The 20,496-nt window shown below is 34.8% G+C and overlaps 1 protein-coding gene across 1 annotated transcript; it reads left to right on the top strand.

Annotated features, from left to right (window-relative positions):
- Nucleotides 1–14,504: 14,504 nt before the first annotated feature.
- LOC134280374 (3-oxo-5-alpha-steroid 4-dehydrogenase 2-like) lies at nt 14,505–18,174 on the top strand. The gene is made up of 5 exons (XM_062762781.1): nt 14,505–14,579; nt 14,698–14,893; nt 15,384–15,476; nt 17,744–17,903; nt 18,075–18,174. The coding sequence occupies exons 1-5, from the start codon at nt 14,505–14,507 to the stop codon at nt 18,139–18,141; spliced, it is 591 nt and encodes a 196-aa protein (XP_062618765.1). The 3' UTR covers nt 18,142–18,174.
- Nucleotides 18,175–20,496: the final 2,322 nt, after the last annotated feature.

The raw sequence follows: 20,496 nt of genomic DNA, 5'->3' as shown, positions 1-20,496 counted from the left end.
GTATGCTTATAAATACAGTATAATTTGTCCAATCCGGCTACCGCCGGTTCCATAAAATTTGGCCGGTTTAGACAGAATCCGGAGTGCAGAAAAAATGCAGGAAAATATTACTTTTGAAAATTAAGTTGTTTATTTACAAGTACTTTATACACATATAAAATATGATTAAATGATGAAATCAATCAACATTTTGGCGTCTAGAAATTATTAAATAGTCTCACATGACTTACTGTATTTTCTTGTTTGTTCACGAAGTTTGAAAGTCGGGTGAAATGTTACTCAAATCAAAATATTCAGGCACGCATAATATAGGCCTACTATATATCAAGCGGACCGGATTTCGCTTGTCAGAAAGTTCATTCAATGTATAGACAGTAATGCACAATTATTTACGATGTGCTAATTATTGGATTATACTTTTAATTTTTATGTAAAAAATAAATTACGTCTTCCCCCACAGTGTTATGGCGCCATTTTGAAATGCGTTTGATTTTCGATCCCGATTATTATTTTGATTTGTAAATCGCGTACATATATATTTTTGTGTTTATGTTATAACGTGGTAAAGGGAGTTAAAACAAAGTTAATATTTTTTAAAATTGTAATTTAATCATATAATATTTTGTCAAGCGGGCTGTGTCACCGCCGCATTTCACTGATTTCGTCTCATGGCACTAATGCTAGTGTAAACACGGATTATCACATCTCCACCACGAAAGGTGTTAATTGCTTTGAAGTAACTCAGGTAATTATGTGTGGCCGGATTAGAGGGAATGATTACCGTTAATTATGAGCAGTTGGGACCAGTATGGCCGTTCGGAATACAGAATAGACAGTATCCGGACTACACAGAATTTTTTCTAATGAATTTGTTAAAGAAGTGCATGGGACTAAAATTTATAGACGGAATGGACAAAAATCCGGAGTACTCAGAGTCCGGATTAGACAAATTTTACTGTAGTTAATCAAGGTGCTCTGGGTAGCAAAATAAAGCTAAACTGGTATATCTAATTCATCCGCAGAGCTTAGTATATTTCAATGAATATGCACAACCTTTTCAACTCTTATAATTATTTTTTAAAATTTATATCACATGTCTCATTCAAGGGAGAACTAGAGATATGACCAGATGTATATCTGTTGAATATAAAATATGTACATGTATTCTGTGTTTTTTTAGTAATTTGTTTGTTTGTTGTGACAGCAACTGTTATGGCAGCTTTTGGCAAAGGTTGAAGTTTCTCAAATGTAAGTCAAACTCCAAGGTCAAGGTCAAAGGGTCTAAATTGTTGGTATCAAAGGGAAAGTCTTGTCACAAGGAATACAAATGTGAAAAAAGGGAGAAATCCCTAGAACTTCCTCACCTGTTCAAAAGTTATTGCCAAGGTTAAAGTTAAATTGGATTCAACTCTAAGGTCTAGGTCAAAAATAATTATACCTGTTGAAAGTTCACAATGATTACACATGTTAGAGCATGAAAGTCCTAGCACCACCTGTTCAAAACTTATGCCAAGTTCAAGGTATTTTTCTTGTACAATTGGGTCAAACTCCAAGGTCAAGAGATCAAGAGGTCAAAATTGGTGGTACCCATTAAAAGGTTTTGCCAAAAGAAATTTACCTTTGAAATATTGAAGCCATGTGTATAGCCCAATCCACTTAAAAAATATGGGCAAGGTTAAAGTTTCCGTGGACAAACAAAAATACATAAACATTGTTGTGAGATGTGTACTGTTTCATTATGTATATAATTAGTAACATTATGTTTCTTGAACATTCCAGAGTGGTCAATATGTTCGGTCATTGTTTCTAGAACATTCCTGAATTTTGTGTATGTCCAGATTGTTCCAGTAATATCATGTTTTAACAATTTCTAGAATATTCTCGATTTATATTACTGTATAAATACCCTGTCAATTCGATGCATATAAGATACTTTTGTCGCATAAGCACCATTGAGATACAACTGGGATATAATTTCACTGGGACATTGTGTGCAGCAACGGACACTCTGATGTATGTATTTTTAGATTTTTGCTAAGTTTGTACTTAATGATTTGTATATTACTGTTAAATTAAATTATAAGCCAGCAGAAATCAACATGGTGTTTTCGGTCACAGACTTTCTTAGTTCACCAAGTGTTCAGGTTTTTGATACGTTAAAAAAGGATGACTTGATTGCATTAGGTTTGCATTTTGGGTTAGATGTTAAATCCTCTCAGAGAAAGCAAGACATTAGAATTAAGGTTGCAAACAAACTAGTAGAAGAAAACATCTTTGAAAAATACGATCTTCCAGAATATACAGTTAAATCAGAGATAGGCTCTTATAAAATGACAGAATATCAGTTTCAATTAGAGTTAGAGAAAATGCGATTTGAAAGAGAAGAGCGAGAAAGAGAAAGAGAAGAACGAGAGCGTGAACGGAAATTTGAATTAGACAAATTAGAAAGACAAGAGCACTTTGAGTTAGAGAAATTAAGATTACAGCAGAAACCAGAACCATCATTTGTCAAGAATGAATTTGATGCAGCAAAAAATATCAGACTAGTTCCAAAATTTCAAGAAAAATCTGTAGACAAATATTTTCCCCAATTTGAAAAAGTCGCAGAGAATCTTAAATGGCCACAACATGTTTGGTCAACAATGTTACAAAGTGTACTGGTTGGCAAAGCAGCTGAGGTATACTCTGCACTAGGGGTAGTTGAGAGTTCAGACTATGAGAAGGTCAAAGCAGCAATATTAAAAGCATATGAATTAGTACCTGAAGCGTATAGACAAAAGTTCAGAAAGTATAGAAAGTTTGATAATCAAACATTTGTTGAATTTTCACGAGAGAAAGAAGATTTATTCGATCACTGGTTTAGATCTAAAAAACTTGATAAAACTTTTGCTAAATTGCGCCAAGTCATCCTGGTAGAAGAGTTTAAGGAATGTGTTCCTCAAGATTTGAAAACACATTTAGAAGATAAGAATGTGAAAACTCTTGAAGAGGCAGCAGTCATATCTGATACTTATGCTCTGTCTCATAAAAAGAATTTTGTATCAAGATCTCAGACTAGCAGTAATTCTACCAATTCAGACACATATAAAAAGAGTGGTTCAGGGTCTCAGTCTTTCACAAGTTCCCAGTCTCCATCCCAAGGTGGTTCTAAGTCCGGTCCAGGACGTTTTGAAGGATCTTCTGGAATAGGGTCGCTTCCTACTTGTAGTTATTGTAAGAAAAAAGGTCATCTGATCAGTGAATGCTTTAAACTTAAGAGAAAAAATGACTTTGATAAAACTCAGCCACATGCTTGTGCTGCAGTTAGAGGTGATAGAGAAACCTTAGGTTCAATTTGTTCTGACACTCCTGATGTCCAGGGTTCACAGTCCAGTTCTATTGATTCTATGGAGGATTATAAGCCCTTTATGTCTCAGGGATTTGTTTCACTCGGTGACTCTAGCGAAATAAAACCTGTCCAGATTTTGAGAGATACTGGTGCTGCACAGACGTTATTGTTAGAGGGCGTGCTTCCTTTGTCTGAGCAGACTTCTACTGGTGGGTCAGTTTTATTACAGGGTGTGGAGCTAGGCGTCATTGATGTTCCCCTGCATAGAATTAGTTTGAAGTCAGATTTAGTTACTGGACCTGTTATCGTAGGTGTTCGACCTACTCTTCCCGTTCCAGGCATTTCTTTGTTGCTAGGCAACGATTTAGCTGGTGGAAAAGCTGTACCAGATCCTATAGTTTGTGAGAAAATCACTCCAGATGTCATGTGCGATGATGAAGATGATGACATTTATCCAGCCTGTGCTGTTACTAGAGCGATGGCCAGAAGACGAGAAATGGAGGCAGACCATACTCAAGCCTTTGACGAGACGAATTCCTCTGTTGATATTGATTTGCATGACACTTTCTTATCTGACCTTGATGGCACTCAAACAAGCATGGAACCACACAATATGAAGAAGCAAGAGAAGAAAGAACTTATACCAAAATTTGGTGGTGAGGATGATGAGTTGCATCCAATAGTTAGCCAAGGCAAGGACATCCTCAGCCGAGAACGTTTACTCTCTGAACAACATAAAGACCCAGATATCATTCAACTTAGTAAGAGGGCACTTCCACCAGAAGAGGCTACTAAAGTTGGAGAATGCTTCTATATGAAAGATGGCATCCTTATGCGAAAATGGCGACCACCTGACGCTTCCCCAGATGAAGTGTGGCGTGTTGTTCACCAGATAGTGGTCCCAGCTGCTTATCGTCGAGATGTCATGAGTTTAGCTCACGATACACCTATGGCTGGTCATTTAGGTATCAATAAGACTTATAATAGGATTTTGAGTCATTTTTATTGGCCTAAGCTAAGGAAGGATGTTTCTGAGTTTTGTAAGTCGTGTCATGTCTGTCAGATGGTAGGTAAACCGAATCAGAAGATACCATCCGCCCCTCTCCAACCAATTCCAGCTTTTGAAGAACCGTTTAGTCGAGTGTTGGTGGATTGTGTAGGACCTTTGCCTAGGACCAGATCTGGAAACCAGTATTTACTTACCATTATGTGTACATCCACTCGATTTCCTGAAGCCATACCTCTTAGGAATATAAAGGCAAAGAGCATAGTTAAGGCCCTAACCAAGTTTTTCAGTTTTGTAGGAGCACCCAAGGCAATTCAGTCGGATCAAGGCTCAAATTTTATGTCGAGGTTGTTCCAGCAAGTCATGCATGAGTTGGGTATAAGGCAATATCGATCAACTGCTTATCATCCTGAGTCCCAGGGAGCGCTAGAACGTTTTCATCAAACCCTAAAAACAATGCTGAAGACCTATTGTTACCAGTATGAGAAAGACTGGGATGAAGGGGTTCATCTTGTACTATTTGCTGCACGAGAAGCAGTCCAGGAGTCTCTTGGGTTCAGTCCTTTTGAATTGGTGTTCGGTCATACAGTTAGAGGTCCTTTGAAATTGTTGAAGGAAAAGTGGCTGACTGAGACTAGTGATCTTAATCTTTTAGATTATGTGTCTGATTTCAAAGAAAAACTTTACAATGCTTGTAAATTAGCACAAGAAAATTTGAAGAGTTCTCAGATGAAAATGAAAATGTGGTATGACAAAGATGCCAGAAATAGGGTGTTTAAGCCAGGTGATAAGGTTCTTGTATTTTTACCTATTCCTGGTCATCCTTTACAGGCCAGATTTTATGGCCCTTATGAAATTGAAAGCAAGATCAGTGATGTAAACTATGTGGTTAAGACACCAGGTCGACGTAAAGAGAAACGGGTTTGTCACATTAACATGTTAAAAGAGTATTTTGAAAGGTGTGACCGAAATTCTGTAAAACCAGTTTCCACTTTAGCCAATGCTAAGACTGTTCAAAATTGTATTGAAAGTGATATGAGTGTAGAAATGAATGAGAAAGATTGTAATCAGAGTGTTCGTTTGAAAAACTCAGAAGTTTTGGCTAATTTGGATGCTAAACTTGGACATTTGAACATTCACCAAAAAGAACAAGTTAAAAACTTGACGAGTGAGTATCATCAAATCTTTTCGGATGTTCCAAAGAAAACTAATGCAACTTATCATGATGTCATAGTGGGTGACGCTCTGCCTATCAAACAACATCCGTACCGTCTTAATCCAATAAAATTGCAGTACCTAAGAAGGGAAGTGCAGTACATGTTGGACAATGACATTGTTGAACCTAGTAAAAGTGATTGGAGCTCACCGTGTATTCTTGTACCAAAACAGGACGGTTCGTACCGATTATGTACAGACTTTAGAAAGGTGAATTCTGTTACCAAAACTGATTCATATCCAATACCTAGAATTGATGACTGTATTGACAGCATTGGAAACCCCAAATTTGTCAGTAAATTTGACCTGTTGAAAGGCTACTGGCAAGTACCGTTAACAGAAAGAGCAAAAGAAATATCTGCTTTTGCTACACCAGATGGACTTTACCAGTATAAAGTAATGCCTTTTGGCATGAAAAACGCACCAGCTACATTCCAAAGGATGATTCACTCCCTTCTTCAAGACCTTGAGGGATGCGAGGCGTACATTGATGATGTCATCATATACAGTGACACATGGGACGAACATCTTCGAATCATGCGTGCTTTATTTGACATTTTAGCTAAAGGAAACTTAACTGTGAATCTTGAGAAGAGCGAATTTTGTCATGCTTATGTAGAGTATTTAGGTCATAAAGTAGGTCAAGGTTATGTTACACCAATTATGGCTAAAGTGGAAGCTATTGCAAAGTTCCCGATTCCTACAAACAAGAAAGAGTTAATGAGGTTTTTGGGCATGGCTGGGTTTTACAGAAAATTTTGTCCAAATTTTTCCTCAGTTGTAAGTCCACTTACAAATCTTTTGCAGAAGAGGGTTAACTTTGAATGGACAAAGGACTGTGAAAAATCATTTCAAAAAATCAAATCTGTCCTTATGAGCAACCCAGTTCTGTCAACTCCAGATTTTTCTAAGCAATTTAAGCTTACTGTTGACGCTAGTGATGTTGGAATCGGGGCAGCTTTGTTTCAAGAACATAGTGATAAGGTAGATAGAGTTGTTTCTTATTTTTCAAAGAAACTTACAAAATGTCAACAAAAGTATTCCACCATTGAAAAGGAATGCCTTGCTTTGTTGTTAGCCTTACAACATTTTGATGTTTATCTGAATGTTACTTTGCATCCAATTCTTGTATATACGGATCACAACCCCCTGACATTTTTGCATAAATTGTCAAATAAGAATCAAAGACTGACTAGATGGAGTTTGTTGTTACAAGAATACAACATAACAATTAAGCATATCAAAGGCAAAGACAATGTTATTGCAGACGCCTTGTCAAGAGTATCGTAAACATATTAAATTTTGTATTAATGTACATAACTTTTATTTTAATAATATAAGTTTTCATTGACATTCAAACTTTTTAAGGGGGGAGGTGTTGTGAGATGTGTACTGTTTCATTATGTATATAATTAGTAACATTATGTTTCTTGAACATTCCAGAGTGGTCAATATGTTCGGTCATTGTTTCTAGAACATTCCTGAATTTTGTGTATGTCCAGATTGTTCCAGTAATATCATGTTTTAACAATTTCTAGAATATTCTCGATTTATATTACTGTATAAATACCCTGTCAATTCGATGCATATAAGATACTTTTGTCGCATAAGCACCATTGAGATACAACTGGGATATAATTTCACTGGGACATTGTGTGCAGCAACGGACACTCTGATGTATGTATTTTTAGATTTTTGCTAAGTTTGTACTTAATGATTTGTATATTACTGTAAATAAATTATTGTTAAGTTTAAACTGTGTGATTGATCTTTGCTGGCATTTAGGGTTATTCTGACCCATAACAACATAGGAAACAAAATATGTATAAATAGTCAAATGAAAAAATTTTCTACTATTATGGAGTCAGAAGATCAATTGTCATTTCAGGTACAGGGAGTCAGTGGCTAGGGAGATCAGACCTCCCCCCCCTGGAATAAGCAGTTATTTAAATAAGACTATATATGTACTGTAGAGAATAAAAATGACTTTGGACATCCTCCCCCTTAGAAAACAGGGACTCCACCATCATTGTTTTTATTATTATTTTTTATTTCCATCTCAGGAAATCTTGGGCTGATTTTTTTGACTGAGGTGTGACACCCCCCCCCTCCCTTTCTGAAAAAAAAATTCTGGATCTGCGTCTGTTATATACTGAATGTCCGCAACGGGAGATAACTTGACAATGTGAAATTTGTCGACTGTGGCATGCGATGATCTTTGACCATGTTGACCCTTTTTGAACTTCAACCTAACCATTTGCATTTATTTATTTTTATGCAATCTATACTAAATCTTGTACTTACCGAATGTCATAGGTCGTGACAACGAATTGATGAAATATAATCCATATAATCCAATTAAAACACAAATGATTTTAACTGACCACACTGCATCGTCAGCATACATGTGCTAAATAATCTCATTCGACAAACCTTTGCTGATTCCGTTGCCAGTATGAATTGGCCAAGGTGTGCCGAGAGGTGATATCTATAAATATGATAATGGGTGACGCAAACCCAATGTGAATGTAAAAAATAAAACTGTTTAGTACAAGAACAAATTTCAAACTATCATAATAAACTAAACTATGTTTTTTAAAAAAAAAGTGAGTGAGAGAGAGAAAGTGTGTGGGGGGGGGGCATTGACAAATTAATCGGGTTGTATTTTCAATGGGTTTTTTTCCCGACCAAATACTAAAATCAGTTTGCACATTTTGATAAATTCATCAAAAACGCTTTGTACTAAAATAATATTTTATGTCGTTGAGAAAGTAAATTTAAAAAGTTCCAAATTATGGGAAAATTATTTATTTGAATCTAATTAAGTAATTTACTTCAATCATTAATTAAATTCTGTTATTTCAGACTGATTATGAATTAAGTATTTTAAAATACATATGTGAGGCTCAGAGTTGATATGGTCATCTGAAAATTTTATGTTCAATTTGACGAATACATGTACGGTGATAATTATAGAATTATTTTGACTTCTTCCTTGGAAAATCCAATATGAATGAGTGTATATTTAGAGGCAAACACCATAGTGCGGGTATTACTGTCTCATGACAGCATCTAGTTAATTTTCTTGGATTCATTGAATTTTTTGTTTGAATTCATCCATAAAATTCATGCGGAATAAAAAAAAAAATAAAAGTGAGATCACTAATGTCCAATACCTTATTTCCTTGTATATTTCTAGTTAAATACATAAAATAAAAACACAAATAAACTGGCATTTTTGTATATAAATTCCTTTACAAATATGAACCTCTATCCAAAGGTCACCTCTCTATTAAGGTTTTCTTTTTAAGAGGCAGTCCGCCAAAAAACCAGGCCGAATTGTTCTAATAGGCGGTACATCGAATGTAAGGAATATTTGATACTTTATTGAAAACAATATCAATGTAGTCCAAAAGTAATAATGTAATCAATGATTTGTCTGAAAATTGCTTATTTAGTAAAATATCTCATTGTTTCGTGTTCCTGATTTTTTCCTATATCTCTATATGTACAAAACCACAATTCAGATTAAAATGAAATTCGGTACACACATAGCCATACACAAGGTCTATAAAAAGCATAGGCTGAATACGGTTTCTCTCCTTGTTTGTGACGTCACAATGTGAAAATGACGTCACTATTTAGGTCATTTGTGACGAAAAATGATTGTCTCAGTCGAACTCGTTCAACAAACGACTGTATAATTTATTGTAATATCTTAGAAATCCCTCTACAGTATCATATAATAATTTGTACACAGTTTATTGAGATAAATGAGTTCCTATAAATTCAATTAATGATTGGATGATTCGTTTTAGTGAAGGAAGGCTGAAGGTTAAAAATGATACTTGTCATCTTGCCCAGTGAAAGAAGGATATGGATATAACGAACAGTATTCAATCGCAACGTCCATTAAAAAATATACAAAACAAGAGCAGAGCAAAACGGAACTCCGAAACATCAGAGGTGGGATCAGGTGCCATGGAGGAGTGAGCATCCCCTGCCGACCGGTCACACTCGCCGTGTGCTCGTTGTCATGATCAGGAAATAACGGAAAAAAACCCGTCTTCAATTCAGTGTATAAATAATGGACTAACAATTGGCATGAAAAACGTCAGTCAGCATTGGACTCAATAATAAATTGTATTTGCTGACAAGGTCATTGTATCAACCATAGAATTTACGAAATGATGACTTTAAACGAGACTGCTGATATTCTTGTTTTATCAAATTGCTTGTCAATAATCTACCTCGTTGAAGAAATTGTTCATACGTAGAGCATACTCTTGCGTATCGAATCAACTGAAATATATATACTCCGTATGCAGGTGATGAAGGTATATTGCTGCATAAGTAAGGGAAGTTGACGATAGAAAAGTTAAAGTCATCACGTTTATCATATAGCTTAGTTGTTAGATTACCATTAGTGTCTTTTTCAAGTAAAATATCCAAGTATGAAGCAGAAGTGTCGGACTCTGTTGTATCTTTTATCTCAAGCTCAGCAGGATATATCGTGTCAACGTAGGAATGGAAATTATCATTATTAATTGACAATACGTCCACGATATATCTAAATGTCGAGTTGAAGGCCACAGCAAGTGTTTTCTTCTTTTCACGCATAAGATTTTGGATAAACTCTGCTTCATATGAATATAAAAATAAGTCTGCTAATAACGGAGCGCAATTTGTACCCATGGGAATTCCAATAGATTGTTGGAATACCTGGTCTCCAAAAACCACATAGATATTGTCAATCAGAAACTCAAGCATCTTCTTGATGTAAACTTCAAAGTACTTACATGTATGTGTGCAATCAGAATCTGTTTTAACAAAACAATTTTTCAAATGACCAATGACGAGGTAAGTAAATTTACGAGTTCCATTTTTGTTGAAGAAGCAGCTGTCAATGATATCAAAAAGCCTGGATTTTAATTTGTTGTGGGGAATTGTTGTGTATAAAGTTGAAAAGTCGTAAGTTTTTAAGCTGTTGATTTTTGTAAAGTCTTGTGATTTCAAATTGTTCAAAAGTTCTCTAGAATTTTTAAGTATCCACATCTGATTAACACCACACCTTGAATATATAGTTGTACAGTACTCTTGAAGTTTTTCCTTCTCTACTGTCAATATTTTAGTGAGAAGTAACGAAGGAGGCTTGGTTGAACATTTACTGGAATCTGCAATGAATCTTTGTTTGTAAGGATTCTTATGAAGTTTCGGAATCAACTACATATATGATAGTTCCAATTCATTTTGGCTCTGTGGAATATTAAAAGTATTCAAAACTGACATGTGACTTTGATGAATTTCTTCCTTAGACAGAGAAGTATGAGTATAAGTAGGATTACCACTTGTAGAATTATATCCTAGTTATTCTAGAATGCAATTTATATAATGAGCCTAACAAACGAAGACAATGTTGTTACCTGCTTTGTCGGCAGGAACCAGTAGGTATTGATCGTGTAATATATCTAATTCTTCTTTCACTTCTGGTTTATTGAACACAGAAGGATAGATGGTTTTCATTTTGCCCCTCAATCTATTAATACGTGACTTTAACATGGATCTGATATATTTAATCCATTCTGACAAGGTGTCAATGTCTTCTTTTTCATATCTGGCCCATCGTCTGGCGTAATTTTCAACAGAATCCATAATATTTATCAAATTCCGACGCCTGTTAAAGGATCGGGGTTCCCTATATTTAGGACCTTTTAAAATAAGTGATCTAAGGTCCTCATTACGAACTATATTTACGTCACCTGTAATAACGTGTCCAGCAGGACTATAGTTATAGGGCAAAGAAGAAAATGAACACGAAGGGGGATTATTTTTCTGATAGTTGATATCCAGGTCATGTAAAGTGTTTTTGTAATTGACAAGTTTGGAAGCAATAGTCGATGTATATTTGTAGGAAATACAAGGTGTAGTCTTTAACTTGAAATATGCTGGAATACAAGACTGGACCCTTTTGTGATTGAGAGTATTACTTATATTAACCGCGTCAATTACTTTATTGAAAAGATATGTATCTTTAATTAAGCAATTTGCTATCAAAGACCTCCAATTAGCACTTTGAAAAATAATTGAATATTTGAACAATGATATAAGTATTAAAAACCTAAGATATTGTTTATTTTAGATTTTAAACATATTAGATATGATAAAAAGGATGCACCCATTCTCTATCCACCTTTAATAAAGATCTCTCCTGAGACAGAAGATTTGTGTTTTAATGGTCGCCATGCTTATTTTTCGAAAGGATGTTATTATCCACCCATTCTGTTGCCGAGATATGACCATTTCTAAATAAACTTATCATAAAAATTAACTCACATGGAAAGAAATATAAAACTCGGAAAAAATCTTTTAACTTTTGTGACAAAATGCTACGGAGGTGGTCAGGTGACCGCCAATATCACGTGATTTGCACATGCACAGAACGGTGGTTGATGTGCATTAAAATCGGGGAGGATATATTTAAAACATAATCAACATTAAAACCAAATGTTGTTTCTTGTATTAAAGTTATGCAATTAGTTTCCGAACTTTTTTATCACCCCTCGTTCCACTGAAAATTTTGTATAATAATATGTATTTGTATAGATCAACTAGCTCATAAACTGTTAACCATCCAAGTTTCTCAAACAGTGGCTTAGAAGAAGAATCTGCACTTGCGTCAAGAATATAATCCTTGCTCCCCTTTTCTGTAATTTAAATAGTCTGTCCATGTCCTGCTTGGGGGCATTACCTCAGATAGTCAAAAAATAGTTAATAGATGGTAAAATATAAGCATTGTAATATCGTTTTCTGGTATGTAAAGGGAGATATTTCTTAATCCTTCGAAGAGTAAATAACTTATAATTTATCGTTTTACAAACCGAATCAATATGATTTGCATACTGTAACTTATCATCAATATGTACACGAACATTTTTTTTCAGTTTCAACCATTTCAATTGTTTTGTCTGAGGCATAAAGTTGTAAATTTGGATTATCTAATTTTGCTGTGTTCCCATTAACATACATTTTGTTTTATCTACATTTAAAACCATTTGATTTTGAGCAAACCATTTCTCAATCTCACAAAGATCTGAATTTAGTGTATTTTCTAAACATCTTGCATTTTTATTATTAGAATACAGAGTTACATCATCAGCAAACATATCAATATTTGAATTGTTTACATGTAATGGAAGGTCATTTATGTACAATAAAAATGAAAGTGGGCCCAAAATTGACTTTCGTGGCACTCCTGCTGTGACGGGTAGAATATTGGAGACACATGATCCAAATTTAACACACTGGGTCCTATCGTAAAGATATGATTTAAACCACTTTATAGCTGTTTGGTCAAATTTGTAATGGGTTAATTTCTCTAAAAGAATATCATGATTCAATAAATCAAATGCGTTACTAAAATCTATAAATGTAATACCGATCAGTTCACCACGATCCCTTGCAGTAGGCCAACTTTCTGTTAGTTTTGTTAGTAAAGTTTGACAGAAATGGAGTTCCCCTAACCCCGACTGGGATTGTGTAAGTAGATCAAATTCATTAGTGAAATTTTGTATTAGCTTAGCTACATGTTTTTCTATCAATTTAGATATAGTTGGTAGAATAGAAATAGGACGATAATTATTCGGGTCAGCTTTGTCGCCTTTCTTAAAAGTAGGTGTTACTTTGGCTTGTTTTAAATTTGTCGGGAAAATACCACTTACTATGCTAGCCTTAATAAGATGAGTTATAGGTTTACATATATATTTAGATGTGACTTTCAGAAGACGCGGCCCAATAAAGTCAATGCCGGCTGATTTATTGACATTTGAGAATTAACATGTTAAAAACATCACTTTCCTCAATTTGATGAATACTAAACACGGTTTCCTCATCAAGCTTAGACCTAAGAAAATTACATAATATATTAGTTAATTGTCAACAATTTCCCCATTAGAAGACACATGAGATGGAGTTGTTTTCTTATGATTACATGTTAATTGATTAAGATAGTTCCACATTTCTTTGGAATTTCAACTCTGTTCAATCGCTGTTTTATAGTAAAAAGATTTTGATTTGTTTATAAGAATGCTAACTTTGTTTCGATAAATTCTATAGTTCTCCATGTCTCCTTCTTTGTGGTAAAAGTCCCGTAAATGTCTAGCATTGTTTATTTCTTGTGTCATCCATTTAGGACGAATTTCACTCTTTACTCTTTTTGTTTTAACCTGTGCATGCTGGTCAAGTATGCTATTAAATAATTCATAGAATTCAGTTAGTATTTCATAAGGGTCATGCATATGGAGGAGATTGTTAAATTCTACATGTTTTAAGTCTTGGAGGAATTTATTTTCATCAAACTTTTTGAAGTCTCTATACTGAATTTCTATGTGTTTTCCTTTTGTGCGGCATGCATTTTGTTTTTCTAGTGGCACATATTAGGTAGTGATCAGAGATGGCTATAAAAGGTATATTTACTTCACACATGTTATCTAAAGTGATCTATTAGGGTACTTGAGGTTTTAATTACTCTGTTTGGTACTGTAATTAATTGTGAAAAACCAAACTCCTCTAAAGCATATGTCCAACTTTGTGGGGGTTCTTTGAATAAGTCTACATTAAAGTCAATTGTTAAAATAATTTCTGCATCGTCACAGCAGGAGGCAATTTAAAATTTACAATTTGTAATGCAATTGCAATGCACGTCACTACAACATACATATATACATAGATCAAGCAAACACCAAAGAGTTTTCAGGGTTTTATTTTTTTCATTATTTTATTTCTTTATTTTTCCAAAAAACAAAAAAGAGAGCGGGACAATAAAACAAATTAAAAATCCGACTCAAGAATAAAAAAAAAACTCGCAAACAACTTTTCAATACCAGAAAACCTTATCAAAGTTGGGGAATTTTTTAACACATGTACAAATAACTATTCTTTACCAGAAAATATGAAAATATGAAAAAACGACAACCCCATCCCCCACCCCCTGGGATAAGGTTTTTTTCCCAGGGGGTGGGGGATGGGGTTGTCGTATTTTCATATTTTTTAAAACGTGTACATGTCCTGGGGGCTTAAATATATTTTTATAGTGTCTAAGGTTATTTTCATATCTCGGAAAACCTGAGCTTCGTGCATAATCGTTGAATAGTTTGATAAAATAACTTATCCTGATTTCAGGACTTTCATTTTTCCGCTGAGGATAAGGGGAGGTAAACCCATTTCTTTATTTCCTTTTATGGCCGCCGTTTTCTTCTGTTCAGTAAACGGTGATCTACAGACGTACGGGATACTCCTATCGAATACTCAGATCCACCACTGGTTTCAGAAGGCAAGATTCTGTCTTGGTCTGTTTGTTTGTTTCTCTGTATGTTTAAAACGTCCCTCTCGAGAAATTCTCACTCAAATGCCCGGAGACGTCACCGCTTCATGAACTTGTCGTTAGAGAGCTGCAAATTTTATCCTAAACTTGGTACTTTGGTTATTGGGGAATCTTTTTGTGGCAACACCTACTGCGGCATGGAATCTCGGTTTATACGATCTCTTCTGAAAGACTGCTCTCCCACAGTTAGATCTGAACCGGCGACGTTCGGATCAACTCTTGACTCTAGAAAAGACGCTCTAATCACAAGCTGTTCCACGTGGGCGACTGTCTCGAAATGTAAAACCAAAATGGAAAGAATTATCCGCAACTTAGTGTTTGTTTGAGCTTATAAAGTCATATGACACACTAGAGGGAAGCGAAGTAGTTTCCAATTTCAAAAGTTTTCATGCGAAAAAATCTGTACACAGAAAAAGTTTTGAATTATTTTGTTCCTTTTTATTTTCTTTTTTTAGGTATTATGTTATTTTGTACGGGAATGTACATGAACATCCGATCTGACAGTTTGCTGACGTCATTACGGAACGAGAAAGAAGGCGCGTACAGTACCGACCAGACCCAACCTGACACAAAGCAGTCCCAGAGCAGTCCCGGGGACTGCTTTCTGGGACTGCTAAAGCAGTCCCACAAGGGTCCCAGAGCAGTCCCAGAGCGGTCCCAGCAGTCCCAGCGGTCCCAGAGAGCAGTCCCAGCAGTCCCAGAAAGCAGTCCTAGTGGGCAGGATTTATTAATTTAATGGGCGGAGCTAACTCAGAAATGAGATTTCCAATAAACAATGGAACTATAAAAGGCAGTAGAAATTGATTCTGGGTAGTATACCAGGAATCCTACATGTATGTAGGCGAAGGTCATTTATGAACAGAACATGTACGCGCATAAAAATTGAAATAATTATATTTATTGGAGGAAGAAGGCTTTCACACTTACATGTACATATATAAATTACACTGAATATGAATATTCAATCACAATTCTTATATTAATAATGTTATATTAATAATTCTTCTGTGATTGATACTGGTTCCCATATTTATTTTTTATTCAGAAAATTAATTGTGAATTAATTATTTTCCACCAGAAGAAGCTTTAAATAGATCTTATCATTAATGGCCAATTTAGACTTTCGGGATACTCTAAACATTAGAGTTTTCTTAAGTATCGGGGCTTTTAAAAAAAGTTCTTTGTTAATTTTGCCAAGTTTTATTTTTCAGCCATGATTTTTTTACTGACATGTCAATTTAATTATCGCTAATGCCTAGTTCTATAAAACTCAGGTTTAAGTTTATTTTTTGTAAATGTTAGAGCTAGGGTACATCAGATCTGTGAATCACCAGAATGGAAGCTTCAGATTATGTTCAAAATTAATTAATCCCGAAAGAAATTTATACACATTTCATTTATCATATTTTTTTTAGCATTAAATAAACTGAAAATTAGGGTAATTGTTTACCAGCAGGTTCAATGATGTGTAACACTGATACAAATATCCAAATAACATGTATCGATTTTTCTGCCCCAAGGCGATTGAAACAGTGGGTGTTGATACCATCTTATAAACATTAATCGGCCAAGTAAACACTAGCACAAAAAAGAAATAAATCTCAATTCCCGGTATTTTCAATTAAAAAAAAATTATATTCTTTAAATAACTTATTTATAAATTAAAAGCTACCGGTAATTCATTAATTCCCCAATGATTATTCACATAGTTTATGTTACGGAAGAATGGTAGCATAATTTTATTTCATGGTCATTTAATAAATTGTTGGGTTTTATTTGAGGGTTACATGAAATACTCTTTTTTACGCGTGGTCCCTATAAAATGTGTAGCATTTTTGATTAAAAAAATCTTATATCTATAACTGAAATGATATTTTAATAGTACCAATGCAAATTTTGAGGACATAATTTAACATTAAATAATTTTTAAAAAGCCCAGATGTAGCTATTTTTTTTTCTCACAAACTTGTAGTTTATTTTTAGGGATAAAAATTTTCTCATGAATTATAATTATTCCTTATTTATCAACTTTTTTTTAACTAATCTAAACTACCATTAATTTGTGTAAGTATACAGTCCCTGAAAATATTAATTAACTATAATAATCTCTACTTATTAAAAGAATGTAAGAAATCCTTGCTTATTTAACAGTTTAAATTCCTCACTGCTGCAAGTAAACAAAACAACAGGGAGCCTGCAAATTCAGAATACACAAGGGGCGGAGCTACCATGTCACTCAGAACCTTTTTCACACATGAGTGAACAAAGCAGTCCCAGAAAGCAGTCCCATGGGCAGCTGGGACTGCTGGGACTGCTTTTCATAGCAGTCCCAGAGCAGTCCCATAGCGGTCCCAGAGCAGTCCCACAGCGGTCCCAGAGCAGTCCCGCAGCAGTCCCAAAGCAGTCCCGGGGACTGCTTTCTGGGACTGCTTTGGTGTCAGGTTGGGTCTGGTCGGTACTGTATCAAACTCCAAGAGGTATTCAGACATATTTTTCCCGTTCTGTGGTACATATACATATACATGTATATAGTATTCAGAAATCAGGGGAAAATGCAAAGAGAATTGTATGTGAGTTTTCTTCTCTTTGAATTAGGGTTGCTAACTTTATTTGATTTTCTCGGTAGGATTTCTAATTGAGCACACTTCTAGGTTGTTAACTTTTATTTTTATCCCTAGCATTTCTATTCGAGCACGCTTCTATGTCATTTTTTCATCCCTAGAATTTCCAATCGAACACGCGCCTATGTTGCTATCTTTTATTTTTATCCCTAGGATTTGTACTCTAGTACGTCTCTGGTTTTTACTTTTATTTTTATCCCTTGGATTTCTATTCGAGAACGTCTCTTGTGCTAACTTCCTGGGAGAAATAGTGGAGTGGATCGGTTTTTCTGTGGCGTGTTTTAATCTCCCCTCTTTGGCATTTGCTGTATTCACTCTGTGTTATATCGGCCCTAGGGCTGTCCATCATCACAGGTAATTTACCGAGTATATATGCACTCTATTTGAAAAAGACTATAGAAGTTTAATTTTTTATGGCATTGAGCTCACTTATAACTTTTTAATTCAGCAATAAAAGCAATGTACCAATTTCATCATTATCACATCAATGATCGCTTGTTTTATTCAATTGCATTTATTTTGTAGATTTTATCAGGAGAAATTTGAGGATTATCCAAAAGAAAGAAAGGCCCTGATTCCGTTTCTTCTTTAGGACGGGGTTTCAGCTACAGAATCACAGGGATCATGCAATAATTATACTTACATTTGTATATATTTTCATGAATTTCTTAAGTTATGAAAAAATAAGGAGAAAAAAACTATACCTGCGAATTTGATCTGTCTCATTGAAGAGTGTTTTCATTTATTAGGTAAACTATTTTCCTGAACACTTTTCACGGTTGATTAATTGTATGCATGGTGTTTTACGCCAAGTTGGCAGTGCATTTACAAGTTACCAATTTGGTATTAACTTTCATTTACTGCAATTTCAAGATCCATGTTAAAATCACGTATTAAAAGATTGAGTGGCAATTTGAAAACCATCTATTCTTCTGTGTTCAATAAACCAGAAGTGAATAAAGAATTAGATAGATTACACGATCAGTACGTGCTGGTTCCTGCCGACAAAGCAGGTAACAACATTGTCTTCGTTTGTAAGGCTCATATTATATAAATTGCATTTTAGAAGAACTGGGACTTAATTCTACAAATGGTAATCCTACTTATACTAATACTTCCCTTTCTAAGGAAGAAATTCTTCAAAATCACCCTCAGTTTTGAATACTTTTAATATTCCACAGAGCCAAAAAGAATTTGAACTACCTTATATATATTGGATTCCGAAACTTCATAAGAATCCTTAAAAACAAAGACACATTGTAGGTTCCAGTATATGTTCAGCCAAGCCTCTTTCTTTACTCTTCACTTAGATATTGACAGTAATGAAAAAAAACAACTTCAAGAGTACTGTACAACTATTTATTCAAGAAGTGGTGTGAATCAGATGTGGATACTAAAAAATTCTAGAGGACTTTTGGACAATTTGAAATCACAAGACTTTACAAAAATTAACAGCATAAAAACTTACGACTTTTCAACTTTATACCCAACAATTCCCCACAACAAATTAAAATCCAGAATTTTTGATATCATTGACAGCTGCTTCTTCAATAAAAATGGAACCCGTAAATTTACTTACCTCGTCATTGTCATTTGCCAAATTATTTTGTTAAAATGGATTCTGATTGCACACATGAGTACTCTGAAGTTGACATCAAGAAGATGCTTGAGTTTCTGATTGACAATATCTATGTGGTTTTTAATTACCAGGTATTCCAGCAATCTATTGGAATTCCCATGGGTACAAATTGCGCTCCGTTATTAGCAGACTTATTTTTATATTCATATGAAGCAGACATTATGCATAATATTAAGCGTGAAAAGAAGTAAACATTGCTTTCTGTGGCCTTCAACTCAACTCGACATTTAGATATATCGACGATGTATTGTCAATTAATAATGGTAATTTCCATTCCTACGTCGATACGATATATCCTGGTGAGCTTGAGAGTAAAGTTAACACAGAGTCCGACACTTCTGCTTCAAACTTGGATATTTTACTTGAAAAAAAAACTAATGGTAATCTAACAACCAAGCTATATGATAAACGTGATGACTTTAACTTTTATATCGTCAACTTCCCTTACTTATGCAGCAGTTTACCGTCATTACCTGCATACTGAGTATATATATCTCAGTTGATTTGATACCCAAGAGTATGCTCTACATATGAATCGTTTCTAAAACAAGGTAAATTATTGACAAGCAAGCTGATGAAACAAGAATATCTGAGCAGTCTCGTTTAAAGTCATCATTTCGTAAGTTCTATATTCGATACAATGACCTTGTCAGCAAATACAATTTATCACTGAGTCAAATGCTGACTGACGTTCTTCATACCAATTGTTAGTCCATTATTTATACACTGAATTGACGACGGATATTTTTCCGGTTTTTCCTGATCATAACAAGGAGCACACAGAGATGTGACCGGTCGGCAGGGGATGCTCACTCCTCCATGGGGGTCCGTGTTTGCTCTGCTCTTATTTTGTATTGTTTTATGGACTTTGAGATTGAATACTGTTTGTTATCTCCTTATCGTTCTTCCATATCAATAACAATGGCTTCGATGTTATTAAAAAGATTTTTCCCTAAACATTCCTTTGTGAAAAAAAAATCATACCCATTGTGACCCTCCCTATCTCTGGAATCCTGATTAGAACAGATGTGAATGTACACAATCTAGTGATGCTTGCATATCCATATAGCTAAACTATCGCTTTTACCAATAGTTTCATGTAAAAGAAAAAGGAAATTTGGGGAGTAATAAGTATTGTCAAAACTCGGCTTTCTGAAAATATTTACATGTAGTATGGTAGAACTGCGTTTGTAAAAATTGAACTATTTTAAGGTAGTTTTCTAATGTATAAAATCCTTAAAATGCATGAGCCCCCAGGACCCCCACCAGGGCCCTGCCCTTACCCGCTGGGGGCCTTATGGCGGCCCC

This window comes from Saccostrea cucullata, unplaced genomic scaffold, assembly GCF_032062105.1.
Source record: "Saccostrea cucullata isolate Sc308-1 unplaced genomic scaffold, CSIRO_AGI_Scuc_v1 ctg794, whole genome shotgun sequence".
NCBI classification, from domain to species: Eukaryota; Metazoa; Mollusca; class Bivalvia; order Ostreida; family Ostreidae; genus Saccostrea; species Saccostrea cuccullata.
This window is presented reverse-complemented; position numbering and strand designations above follow the sequence as displayed.

Bases quoted from the DNA above. Each gene is read 5' to 3' on its own strand.
- LOC134280374 (XM_062762781.1), top strand. From the start codon at position 14,505: ATGAAAAAACGACAACCCCATCCCCCACCCCCTGGGATAAGGTTTTTT. The intron at 14,580-14,697 runs GTATTTTCATAT...ATCGTTGAATAG, and splicing joins GGGTGGGGGATGGGGTTGTC to TTTGATAAAATAACTTATCC. The intron at 14,894-15,383 runs GTCTGTTTGTTT...TTCTTTTTTTAG, and splicing joins GAAGGCAAGATTCTGTCTTG to GTATTATGTTATTTTGTACG.